This window comes from Myodes glareolus, chromosome 7, assembly GCF_982192425.1.
Source record: "Myodes glareolus chromosome 7, mMyoGla1.1, whole genome shotgun sequence".
Classification (NCBI taxonomy): domain Eukaryota; kingdom Metazoa; phylum Chordata; class Mammalia; order Rodentia; family Cricetidae; genus Myodes; species Myodes glareolus.
This window is the reverse complement of record NC_142032.1, coordinates 98,069,914-98,084,053: the sequence shown is the minus strand read 5'-3', so window position 1 is coordinate 98,084,053 and position 14,140 is coordinate 98,069,914. Positions and strand designations below refer to the sequence as shown.

Genomic DNA, 14,140 nt, shown 5'->3' with positions numbered 1-14,140 from the left:
TCTGAGTGGTCTTTTATGTTGCCTAGAAACAAATGCATTCTCAGTGGAAGCCTTTCTATGGGAATTCAAACCAATCTGGAATTGCCTAGGATACTGTGGGATGGTTAAAAAGGATATCATGCAGCATTCTTTTCTTAGCTAAGGATATTTGATGGTTTCTGAATGTTTTCACTGAATTTCGGCACAGCCTCAATTAAATAGAAAGCAGCACATTGAAAACAACAAAACACTGAGAATCTTTTTATTACGTTATTAAGTAAATTTTACATAAACAAGTATTTTTATAGGCAGATAAAATCACATCTGTCTGCATATTAATGAGCATTGATTTAAATTCTATTTCTAGCTGAAGTCTGCTTGTGATTACAATTCAGATTTTAAAGATTAATTTTTAAAATAGTTTTATTTTCTTCATTTGACTATTCTGCCTCTTCTTCCTGATATAATTAATAGCTTTCTCACAAGAGGAATCCTTGGTCCTTGAACAAGCACGATCCCTTGTACTTTTCAAACACCCTCTTCTCCTTTAAAACTTGCTATTCTTAGAAAATGGAAAGTAATTCTAAACTGGATTAAGTAGTGGGTGAGCTAGAATTTAGTGACAATTTGGTAAGGTGAATACAGGGTTTAATGCTTATCTGAAGGCAATGATGAGATATTTATTTAAGAGTGAACAAAAAAATCAGATGGGCTTCACAGAGGCATGGCAGGTGTCTATGTTTATAGCACATGACAAATAGTATCTTACAAAAATAAGACTTGTCAAGTACGGCCCAAAGTGAAACCATTATGTAGGGTTTAGAGAAAAATGCTGACTGTAAGTAACAGTTTACAGTTTTCACAGATCTTACCAGAAGAAAGGATAGACTCCTGTCACATACTGAATTCATATGATAATTCCATTTGAAGAAGTTGATAATGAAAGGAAATGAAGTATGTGGTGTAGTGGTGTAGTGTCTGTCTATGTCTCTCATACACACACACACACACACACACACACACACAAGACAGAGAGAGAGAGAGAGAGAGAGAGAGAGAGAGAGAGAGAGAGAGAGAGACACTCCATTTTAATAATACATGTGTTTCACTGTTGGGTAAAAGAAAAAAGGAAGCATGAAATGGAAAGAGAAATGAAAAATTCACCATTGAATGCATGTTTTCCCACTGTACTTGTTCCTTTTATATTACGTATCTCTACACCAGTTATCTCAGATCACGACCTTTAAGTGAGGGGATCATAGTTGGAAGGGTCACATGAGCCAATTCTTTTCATTCACTAAGTCAACATTTCCTGAGAACCTACACTGTATCATGAACTGAACTTGATTCTACAGTAAATTAAAAAAAAATTTAAATGCATCACACAGAAATATGTATCATACAATCTTGATTACTGATAGTTAAATTAAAATATTGCATGTGGTGAACATAAAAGGGAAGTTTCAGGAACATATATCCTGACGATGTAGCACATGAAGTGCAGTTACACATGAATAGGATCTGGTTAAGTCAAGAAACCCAGCATTCAGAAAGAGACAGTGAAAGATGGCACCATGAAGGTCAGTGCACGGAAGAGCAGTACAGCATATCCACCCCGACTCTTTCCTCCTTAAACCGTGGGCAGATGTCAGCCAAAAAATGCCCTCTTAAAAATTACATCTTAAAGTTCTATGGCACCTAACCTTCCACTTGCTCTAGGATATCAAAATAACAGTCTTACTGCATAAACCCTGTGTGGGAGTCCTTTGCTTAAGTAACAGAAAGAAAGAAATGAAAAAGAGAGAGAGAAAGAGAGAGAGAGAGAGAGAGAGAGAGAGAGAGAGAGAGAGAGAAAGAGAGAAAGAAAGAAAAGAAAGGAAAAAAGAAAGAAAGACATTTGGGTAGGATAGTGTTTCTGGCACATGTGAGACCTGAAAAAACTGCTTTTGTATAGATTTGGTGGAAAATAGTTGAGAATCAAATGGAGACAGGCAATTTCCTGGCACATTCTTTTAGATTTCTATGCCTAGGTGTGAACAGTATTTTAAAGGAAAGAGGAGGAATGGGATTATATTAAGATGGTATAAGTAGAGCCTAGGATCTTACCCACTTCCCTCTGAACCAAGACTCATGATTTCCCTCCTATCCTCATCATTGTCTCTTCTTTCTGTCCTTCAAAGAGGAAGAGCAGGGCATGCACATGTGTCGAGCAAAGAAAGAATCTATTTCTAGAGAAATGACTTTGCAGCATGGTAACCTCACAGCAAGAGTTGTCAGCAGAGATCAAAAACAATTCCATTTCATAGAGATGGCCAGAGGAAATTCAGGACATGGAGCTAAGATTCAGAAACATGTTTTCATATGTTTGTCCCCTGTGTCATTGTGCAGTGCATTTAATTTTAAAAATTATTTTCACATGGCTTTTCTTGTATTATTTTCAATGTCAAGCAGATATGTAGGCAGAAGGAACTTAAACTGGCATCACCCCTTTGAGGTAATATTCATCTGGGGTCTGACGCAGATGCCAGGAGCTTAAGACATTCCAAGTATACATAAATTCAAGTACTGAGCTTTACCAGCAATACAGCAGGATGAATTCTGGATGTTTATTGAAGGGAAGAATGATCACAAGTGTCCCCAAACATTCAGAGTGGGTTCCTGCATGGGATATTTAGAAAGACTAGGGTCTGAAGACTGAGGAATGAGAGAATCTATGAGAAGTGGGAGCTTTTGACACTGATTCTTAAAACGTACAGCCCCCACATATTGTCTAAATCATAGACAGAGACCTTACCTCTAACCCCAAAAGGCAGAGAGGCTAAAGATGCTGATGACAAGAGAGGTGTTTCTTCTGTCAAGGTGATCTTCAGAGCCTGAGTGGCTGGCCCTATGGTCAGGGAGAATTAGTCCTGCAGTCGCTTTTGTTGTCAGGCTTTTCTTTGAAGCAGATGGGTGCAGGTGATCAGCTGAGTTCTAGGACAAGATCTTGAAAAGTGAGAGGCTAAATCCCTCAGTAAGCTTTTCATCTACGCTCATAGAAATTCCTTCTGTGATCTGCACACAGACATGAATTCAGATTCAGAAATAGTGTTCATCATGCTTTGCTAGCACTGGAATGCAAATCACAAGTAAGTAGAGATTCTGTTTTACTGCAAACTCAAAATGGCTATCATCAAGACAGCAAACAACAGATCCCAATTGTTCTGATTCTCATCTATTCTCTATTGTAAGGGTCTGTTGAACTTGAAGGAAGAGTATGGGTAGGACTGCTTAGAGAAGACCAATATGTGCCTGCTTTCATCATCCCTGGGGAAAAAATGAATCCCAAGCTTTTTCCTGAGGGAGGTTCGACACTGTCATCCTCCCAGACGACAGGACCTCCCTGGTAAACGCTTCTCCTGGAGACTGTATTTTAATGACTCCTCCAGTCATATCATCTGGCCTGCCACTTTTGTATACATCATCCTTTAAATCAGCTGTGGGGTCTGGGTTTTTCTCCCCAATATTGTCTTTTCTCAGTTTTGAAATTTTTTTCTGCTGCCATGACCCCTACTATAATAGTCTTGGATTTTTACCCTCTGAAATCTTAAGGCCCAAATAAAACGCTTTCTTTTATAAGTTGCTTTGGTAATGTTTTTTAGGTTTTTTTTTTCAGCATTTAAAGTCAATTTAAGACTGGCTTATATGTAAGCCACATGCAGGGACCACCAGATGGAATCAGTTTACTATGCAACTCACTGACTGACAATGTTTGAGCGAAGTTTTTCACTCTCTATATTTATGATTCTAGATAAATTCTCAATTTTAGCTGAAGCCATCCTTTATTCACAGTTATTTTACAACACAGATTTAATATTTTTCTGTCCTTAGTACTATTAAAATTCAAGGTAATTGACTTCAAACATCAAATGTGAACTTTTCACAGTGCAGACCTGCCCTGCTCTCAACAGAAGTTAGCCTCGGCCACTCCAGTCCTTCCAGAGGTTGTGGCTCTGTCTTTGTTTCCCCTTAGCATCATCTCCAGTGACTGCTTCTTTCTCATCCTGCTATTCTTGGGAACAGCATTCCTCATTCTGGACTAGTCTTCCATCTCCTTGGGATGCCTTCTCATTGGTGGCTACTTATTGTTATGCTTTTCTGCCAGGCCCTCTCCTCCATGAAGATCAGGTAAGCAGGCACAAATACTAGAGGACAATTTGTGTTCATGACTATGAATATTCCAAATGCATTCTTCACTGTGTATGATAACATAATTCCTCCGGCTTCCATGTCGTCATTCTACTGAAATTTTAAAAACGCAAATATATTTGGATTCTGAAATTACACTTGCTTGCTCATTGAATATTTACTTACTTATTATTTTTTATATCTGAACTGTAGTTTTTCTTCCATCCTCTGCTCCCAGTTCTACCCCTCTATTTTCCCTTTCTCCCATCATCCACTCTTCCTCCTCAGTTTCTTTCTTCAGAAAAGGGAAGGACTTCCATCAATATCTACCAACCATTATATATCAAATTGTAGTGAGGTTAGGTACCTCTTCTCCTGTTAAGGCTGGATTAGGCAATCTAGTAGGATGAAATGTTTCTAAAATTAGGCAGCAGAGTCAGAAACAGTGCCTGTTTCCACTTTTGGGTTTCCCACAATACCAAGCTACACAATTGTAACTTATATGCAGAAGGCCTAATTCAGTACCATGCAGGCTCCCTTGTTGTCAGTTTGTTACTGTGAGTGCAAATGTGCCAAAGTTAGTCGATTCTGTGGGTTTTCTTGTGGTGTCCTTGACCACTCTGGCTCTTATTATCATTCCTCTCCCTCTTTCACAGGGTTCCCTGAGGTCTGCCTAATGTTTGGCTGTGGGTCTCTGCGTCTGTTTCTCATCAGTTGCTGGATAAAGTGTCTCTGATGACAACTGGGCTAGGCACCAATCTATACATGTAGCAAAATGTCTTTAGGAGTCATTTCATTGACTTTCCCCCATTGTGTTTGGTTCTTTTCTAGGTCTTTGACCTATCCAGCCTCTGGTTCCTGGTCATTCTAGGCAGTGACAAGCATCGACTTTCTCTTGTGGTATGGGTCTCAAGTTGGACTAGTCATTGGTTTACCATTCCAAGTTCTGTGACTCCATTACTCCAGCATATCTTGTAAGCAGGATAAACTGTGGGTCAAAGATATTGTGGTTCAGTTGATGATGTCCCAGTCCCACCTTTGACAGGTTAAAGAAGATAGCCAGTTCAAGGACAGTATCCCCCAATACTAGAAGTCTTTGCTAGGGTCACCCTCATAGATTCCAGGGTGTTTGCACTGTATTGTGTTAACACATCACCTCCTAAAATGCTCCCCAATTCCAGTAATCTTTACGAATACTCTCTCCTTCTATATCTTGCTCTTCTATTACCTCTGTCTCATCCTATCTATTCCCATCCCAAACTGCCCCCATTCCACTCACAAAATCTCTTTTATTTCCACTTCTCAGGGAGATAGATTTGTGCTCCCTGCGTCTTCCTTATTACTTATAGCATCTGTCTGTATCTGTGAATTATAGCAAGCTTATCCTTTGCTTAAAGCTAAAGTCCACTTATAAGTCAGTACATATAATGACTGTCTTTCTGGGTCTGGGTTACCTTGCTCAGGATGATTCTTCAGTTGAGAGGCATCTAGGTTGTTTCCAGTCTCTGGCTATTATGAACTATGAACACAGTTAAGCAAATATTCTTTTGGTATGGTGGAGCATCCTTCAGGATGACCAGGAACAGTATAGATACTTGTGCCTTGAGATAGATCTTTCACAGTTTTCTAAGAAACCACCATATTTATTTCAATAGTACAAGTTTGCACACCTACCAGCAGTGGAAGAGTATTCTTCTTGTTCCACATCCTCTTGTTCCAGCATGAGATATCACTTGTGCTTTGGATCTTAGCCATTCTGACAAGTGGAAGATAGAATGTTAGAGTCATTTTGATTTGTTTTTCCCTTATGGCTAAGGATATTAAACATTTCTTCAAGTGTTCCTCAGATATTTGAGATTCCTATGCTGGGAATTCTGTTTAGATCTCTATCCCCATTTTTAGTTGGATTATTTGGTTTGTTGTTGTTTAATTGTTTGAGTTCTTTATACATTTTGAATATCAGCTCTCTGTCAGATGTAGGGTTGGTGAAGATATTTTTCCAGTCTGTAGCCTTCCATTTTGCCCTTTTAATTGCATCCTTTGCCTAACAGATTTTTTTAGTTTTATGACGTGCTGTGTATTAATTGTTGATCTTAGTGCCTGTGTGATTGGTATTCTGTTCAGGAAGTTATCTCCTGTGCCCATGTGCTCAAGGCTATTCTCCTCTTTCTATTCAATCAGCTTCAGTGTATCTGGTTTTATGTTGAGGTCATAGATAAACTTGGACTTGAGTTTTATGCAGGGTGACAAATATGGATCTATTTGCATTCTTCTGCATGCTGACATCTAGTTGGAACAGCACCATTTGTTAAAGATGTGTTCTTTTTTCCATTGTGTGTATTTCTTGCTTCTTTATGAAAAATCAGGTGTCAAATATATGGATTTATGTCTTTTGTTTTTTATTTTGTTTTGTTTTTTAGCATGAATTCTTATTCTTATGTTTAATTGGGAATCATTTTTCCTTGCTGAATTTATTTTATTGTGAGTGTGTTATCAGAGGCTGCTCGTTCATTTCCTGACTGCCCTGACTCGAAATAACCACACAGAAATCTTTATTAAATGCAATACTCTTTGACCAATAGTTTAAGTGTATTTCTGGCTTTATATCTTAAGTTAACCCACTTCTATTTATCTATGCATCATCATGAGGTTGTGGCCTACCAAAAAGTTTTGGTGGGCTCCAGTGGAGGCATCCGTCTCTGGCGGCAGATACATGACTTCTCCTGACTCCACTGAATCTCTATATATCTTTTCCAGTCTGGTTGTATTCTATTAAGCCATTGACTGAAAGAAGCTTGTTTATTCAATAACCAATTAAAGCAATACATGGACAGAAGGACTTCCCTCACGATTTTCCCTTTTCTGTTTAAATAAAAAGGAAGTTTTGAACTTTAACATAGTAAAATTACATAAAATGAAACAGTTATCAAGCAAGAATTACAGCTACAATATTTATATCTATCTTTTATCATAACTAAGAAAAATTATAACTATAACTATTCTTCAATTACATCTAAGACACCAGAAGGATGTAATATTACCTAAATAGGCAGGATGTCCATTGTAAACAACTTCCAAACCTCTAGAATTGACAGAGAAACCTCACTACCTGAAACGTTCACTCAAAGTTCTTTTGTAACTTTGGGACATCCAATCTTCAGCTCACAGGCCCATAGTATCTGGCAGACTTTTTCATGAAGCAGGAAATTTAAAGATCTGTTCAACCTTGTAATGGTATAATCAATCAAAATGCCAAAAGTTTTAACTGAGGTACAATAAGGACATCTGAAAATGGATTGTAGACAAGGAATTCCTAGAAATAATGCCTTCTCTAGGACCGGCAAAAATAAAAGGTATCAACCTTTTGAATTATGTAGGCGGTATGACAAAGGCTGACATTGGACCAATGATTGCAGATCAACAAAGGACAGACAAAGCAACCTGATACCATTGGGAAACTCCTTGGGGGGTCTCTCACAGGGCCCAAGTCAAACATGGTTCTGTCATTCCCAGTCATTATGGAGGACATGCATCACCAGGAAAGTTAAAAAAGCCATTGCCTCCTGTAAAATACCATAGTGTTCTAGATAATGGAATAAACATGAAGGATGAATCAAAAATTTCAAAAGGAAATAAGAAGCATATAATTTGGCAAACTTCTATAAACAATCAAAGAACAAAGTTAAGAGTGCATATAAATAACATTATAACTGAGGGATTACTAGACACAGATGCATATGTGAGTATCATTACTTCAGAATATGGCGTCCAAATTGGCCACTTCAAGAGACAGATGTTCAATTCCTAGGAATTGGAATTTTATCTTAAGTAAAACAAAGCACAAGATGGGTTGAATGTTTAGGGCCAGAGGGACAGAGAGGAAGGCCATATGTGGCTAAATGTGGCCATAAGGTCATATGCGGCTAATATCAAAATAAACTTATGGATCATGACTTGCTGCAGGGATGGAATACTCAGATTAACTTTCCTGCAGTCCCAGAAACTTATCTTTCTGGAAAGGATATTATAAGGTACTATACACAAAGGTCACCAGCTATTCAAACTTTCTAACACAAAGCAACTAGCAAACGTTTACAGGTACCAATGGCTCTAACTTTAAAATGGTTAACTGAAAAACCAATATGGGTTAAACAATGGTCTTTAACAGAAGAGAAACTACAGGCTTTAGAACAGCTCGTACAGGGGCAACAAGATGCTCACAATATTGAAGAATCAACTAGCCCTTGGAATTCTCCGTATTTGTTGTTAAAAAAATCAGGAAAATGGAGAATGGTGGCAGATCTTAGAACTGTCAACAAGGTTAACCAACCTGTGGGCCCTCTACAGTCTGGAATTCCTCTGTGTTCTCTATTACCAAAAAAAAAATGGCCTCTTATAGTTATTGATTTAAAAGATTGTTTCTTCAGTATACCTTTACAAGGGCAGAGAAAAATTTGTCTTCACAGTGCCTACTTATAATAATTTTTAGCCTACTAGGAGATACCAGTGAACCATCCTCCCACAAGGAATGATCAATAGCCAATGGAAATAGTAAATAAACAATTTTCTAAATCTATAATTTACAATTACATGGATGGCATTTTGCTATTTGATTCAAATGTAGATACTTTAGAAAGAATGTTTGAAGAAGTAAAGAAAGGTACGCATAAATGGGGATTACAAATTGCTCCTGAAAAAATACAAAGAAGATATTCTGTCAATCACCTAGGTCATAAAATAGGTTTACAGAAATTTAGAACAAAAAAGGCACAAATTAGGAGAGACTGATTGTAAACTCTTAATGACTTTCAAAGATTGTTAGGGGACATTTCAAGTCTATGACTGACTGTTTGAATAACACCTGATCTAATACTTCATTTAAACAAAACCTTAGATGATAATAAAGACTTAAAGAGTTCCAGGGAATTAACAGCTGAAGCTTAAAAGGAATTGACTGTCATGGAAGAGAAATTACAAGAGGCACATATGGATAGGGTGAATCCAAATCTTAATTGAATTCTAGTCACATTGCCTTCCAGATGAGTGTTTAGAGGTAAATCTTTTTTTTTCCTTTTAACTTATCATTATTCACTGGTGACAGTTTAGCTGTGCAAAGATAGTATAACTATATAATTTTGTTTCCTCAGCATTTAAGGAAAACATTTTTTGTTCCATTACTGTCATTAAAGTATATTTATAGAATTAGTAATGTGTCTTTGATCTCTTGGAGTATTTAAAATAATTTAATAAAAGCAGACCACCTGGATTTATCCCTACTGATTGAACTAGCTTTTCTCGAACCAATTCTCTTTGAGTGGATAACTTGCTCAGCCTAGATGAAGTAGTCAGGGCCTTGGACCTTCCCCAAAACAATGTGCCTTACCCTCTCTGAGGATTGTATGGGGGTGCAGCTTGGGTAGAGGTAAAGGGAATGGGAGGAGGGGGAGAGTAGGAACTAGGATCGGTATGGAAAATGAAAAAAAAAGATAGTTTGTTTTCTTTTAAAAAATAAACTGTCTTGTAGTCTACTCATGCCAAGCTATTCAACTGAAGGTGAAAAAATGTCAAGTGCCTCAGAATAGATGAAGAAAATGTCAAAGTGTGAGAAATTTGAGTGATCAATGTATGCAATGCTGAAGGCTATCAATAAACCACTGTATCATAGCTTTAAAAAAGTAGACCCTCTTGAACTCTAGTATTATGTGATTTTTTAAATTATTATTTCTAATCCTAATCCTGAGAAATCAGAATGCTTTTTTCAATCATCATCTATGATATCAAGACATGAGTACATATAGACACTGCCCAGAGTTTCCAGGAGTCAATAGAATGAAGCACACCCATGCATAAACTCTATGTTAAGCAGTCATGGAAAAGAGGAAAAAGTATGACCTACAGAGTCTATAAATATGTGGAGCAGCATTACACAAAACCTAGAAACCTACCTTATGGTCAAGGGCATAGGGCCATACATTCTAGGAGTCTGAGCTAATCAGCTGCTAGTGTTTCATTTATGGCTAAACAGAAATGTAGGCTCCCTGGCTTTGTGCTAGTGCTGTGTGCATATAAGCTCAGAATTTGCAAATATAAGGAAGTTTGGCATTGTATACAAAGGAAAGAGAAATTTAGGACCTCAGAGCTCATTACTGACAAAAGACGTCAGGAGAAGCAAGCCAGGAAACACACCCAAGGGAATTAATTAGTTTACTATTTTGTAGAATATTTCCATTTCAGTTGTGGTATAGTCTCTCAGAATATAAGAATGGAATAAAGCAGAGAGGAGACCATGGGATCATCAGACTAAGCAGCTTGATTCTAAACAAGGCCCTGGTTTCCTCTTACCCTTAGAGACCTTAAATGAAGAACATCAGAAACTTTCGAGCATCATTTTGAACTTCTACTTGATTCATGTAGATTTGATCTCTACTTCTGGGTGGCAGCCAGACAAGAGAAACCTGGGCACCAGGACCCAAGAACAGTTTGAAAACTTACATGAAGTTGAAGGAGCTTCATTTTTGCAACCTGTTAAATGGAAGGTGTTTCTACTAATTCTCAAGTGTGAGAACAGAACAGAAAAGTCATTTTCTTGATCCATTGGTCACTATCTAAAGTTTGTTAACTGCCTGACTGTTTTAATGCCCCACTCAGAGAACATCTATGGATGAGAGGAAGGAATAAAGTAGCACTGACACTGAATAAAGCATTGGAAGGATGCTCAACATATTTTGTCAGTTTAGCAAAGCCTAATTCAATAGAAAACTATTGGAAAAATAAATATTTTTCTTCCTTACTTGTAATGCAATATACTTAATCATTAAGAAGCCCCAAGGGAAGCTGGAGAGGTTAGGTAGTTAGTCTTCTGAGCACCCAAGGTAAGAAATTTGTATCAGTTTAAATGAAGTGTGTAACCTCCCTTTATTGTGTTTTGAGTAAAAAAAAAAAATCAGTGTAGAAGAAAGTAAAAATTTACATTTCTGTATCAATCAGGTTTCATAGTACTTTGAATCCATGACTCTTTCAGTCTCTTTGTTTTTGATATATGCATTTTCTGGGCCTATGAACCTTCTTCCTTTTTGGAATCACAATACCTATATTTAGACACTGTACATGTCTCTGGATTCTGATAATACATATCAGATAGATGATGCCCTCAAAATACCAAGTGAACTGATGATATTTGTTCATATTCTCATACCTTTTAACTGTTAGGGTACTAACAACCTCCAAAGAAGCCAGTGAGATTATGAAATGTCAGTGTGTATGATATGCCTAAATGACTTGTAAAAGGATGTCTCATTTTTACATCTTTAGCTTCATGCTGAGTTTGCTTCGTCTGTCCAGTCTGGTGATATACAACACAGGCCCATTCAATCTTAGACTCTTTTTCCACTGGCTTCTCCATGACTATTGGCACCATGTACCAATAGCATCTCACAAAGAGGAAGCTCTTCCTTTGCATTCCTGTGACTCCTTCTTTCTAATGCAGATGCTCTGTACTTGCAGAGCAGGAAAAGCAAGCATCAGGACCCAGTAGTTGTATTGGGGAAGGATTACTGGGGTTAATTACAACACTTTCCTTTCTTTACCATCATTTCTCACAAACACAAACAGATGCATTTTTTGAAAATACTATGCTTCTGCTTTCTTCCCAGGCACACACTATATAATAGTCTGCTATAAACAGAAACGTTCACATTGATTCTAAAAATTTAACTCTAAGACCAACACTTTTTTAAATGAGTATTGTCTAGTATCAGACATCATCTTCTTCAGGTCATGGAGGATGTAGGACTAGACAACAGAGGTCACTAATATGAAAAAAAAATCTGTGCTTTTCCAATGTGATTTGCTTAAAATGAATCTGAACTTATGAAATATAGAAAATAAGTTGAATGATTTTGTGCATGTCTAAAATTCCATAATTTGAGAGGCCGAGTCAAGAGGTTTATAGCTTACATAGAAAGACATTCTCATTCTCAAAAATGTGCAAAACAATAACAGCAAAGAAATATGAGCAAATCAAAAGCACCAGAAGTAATTTGTTGAAATTAAATCTTTGTACCAATTGGAAATTCACACTTAAATAATGTCTATACGGGAAACTTATAGGGATATATAAGCTATTAGTCAAATAGTTACACTAAAGTGCATGCACAACAGATTATTTCTTTACTCTTCACAGAGAAGTAGTTAATTTTTCTTAAAGGATTCTTCTTCAGGTAGAATGTCATGGGAAATATTTCCATGAGGTGGCCTACTGATTGTTAACTCTTTGTTATTATTAACTTAAACTCATATTAGATAGGTCTACTATCAAAATAAAATTGAGACCTAGAAGTCTTGAAATTGAGAAGCAACCATAGTTACTTGTGGGAAAGAGTATCATATTATTGGAGTCATGATGGGTATCTGATGCTACAAAACTGTTTTATATTAGCAAAATTTCAATGAACTATCTCTTCCTAGGAATATAAGGAAGTTTTACTGAATGGAGCTCTGGAACTCCACCATGGTAAGTGGTTTCATCTTGGTGGGGATTCTGGATGACAGTGGCTCTCCTGAACTGCTCTGTGGCACATTCACAGCTCTGTATATGTTGGCTATGGCCAGCAATGGACTCCTACTCCTGGTCATCACCAAGGATGTGCGGCTCCACATGCCCATGTACCTTCTGCTCTGGCAGCTCTCTCTCATGGACCTCCTCCTCACATCAGTTATTACTCCCAAGGCTGTTGTAGATTTTCTGCTTAAAGACAACACCATCTCTTTTGGGGGCTGTGCCCTTCAGATGTTTTTGGAACTGACGCTGGGTGGTGCAGAGGACCTTCTTCTGGCCTTTATGGCATATGACAGGTATGTGGCCATTTGTCATCCTCTGAACTATATGATCTTCATGAAACCTAGAATTTGCTGGCTTGGGGTAGCTACATCATGGACCCTGGCATCTCTGAGTGCAGTAGGATATACTGTCTACACCATGCAATATCCTTTCTGCAAATCTAGGAAGATCAGACACCTATTCTGTGAGATCCCTCCCTTATTGAAGCTGGCCTGTGCAGACACCTCCAAATATGAGCTCATGGTTTATGTAATGGGTGTGATCTTCTTGCTGCTCCCTCTTGCTGCTATTCTGGCTTCCTATACACTAATTCTTTACACTGTACTTTACATGCCCTCACGAGAGGGCAGGAAGAAAGCCCTTGTCACCTGCACCTCACACCTGACTGTAGTTGGGATGTGGTATGGGGGAGCTTCATTCATGTATGTCCTGCCCAGTTCCTTCCACACCCCAAAACAAGACAATATCTTCTCTGTTTTCTATACAATCGTCACCCCAGCTCTGAACCCACTCATCTACAGCCTGAGAAATAAGGAGGTCACTGGAGCTTTGAGGAGAGTCCTGGGAGGACGGCTTTTGCCAGCACACTCTACATTCTAAGTCCCTTCAACAGCTCCGTTCTAACATTCATTTCTCCTAAAAAAAAAAAAAAACAGAATTTCTGCAATAAATGAAATTCCCTCTGTAAAGCAAAACACTAAAAAAATATACCTTTTGAATAGAGATTTGGACGATATATGGTAAATGTACTTTAAATCTACTTTTCATGAGATATTTATGGAATGTGGTTTGCCTGTTTAAAAATATTTTTTATAGTTTTTAAAAGCTAACTTTTGTTTTATATAGTATCTGCTTAGTTAAAAGTTCCAAATACATTGCCCTTTAGATATGACCCCTGAACATTTAAGTACATATTAGACCAAGACCAAAGAAAATACTTACAAGTGAATTTTCCAGATATCTATGAAAGAAAATTCTTGACCTTTGCATAAATTTTAAGCAACTAATATTGGCAAAATTGGTGTTGATGGTGTCAATTTCATCTACTTCCAAATTGGCAAAATTTAACTATGCTTTAGTGTACTCTCTTTCTAAGGATCAACTTTTGTGAATGTCCTGACAGATGTCTTTGCTGTGTGTAGGTGCCCCCTTTCC

At 37.6% G+C, this 14,140-nt stretch overlaps 1 protein-coding gene across 1 annotated transcript; it reads left to right on the top strand.

Moving 5' to 3' along the window:
- The first annotated feature begins 12,634 nt into the window (after nucleotides 1-12,634).
- LOC125395240 (olfactory receptor 2AG1-like) lies at nucleotides 12,635-13,585 on the top strand. The gene has a single exon (XM_048426548.2). The coding sequence runs from the start codon at nucleotides 12,635-12,637 to the stop codon at nucleotides 13,583-13,585; it is 951 nt and encodes a 316-aa protein (XP_048282505.2).
- The last annotated feature ends 555 nt before the right edge of the window (nucleotides 13,586-14,140 follow it).

Excerpts from the sequence above, each read along its gene's own strand:
- LOC125395240 (XM_048426548.2), top strand. The coding sequence starts at position 12,635 with ATGGAGCTCTGGAACTCCACCATGGTAAGTGGTTTCATCTTGGTGGGG.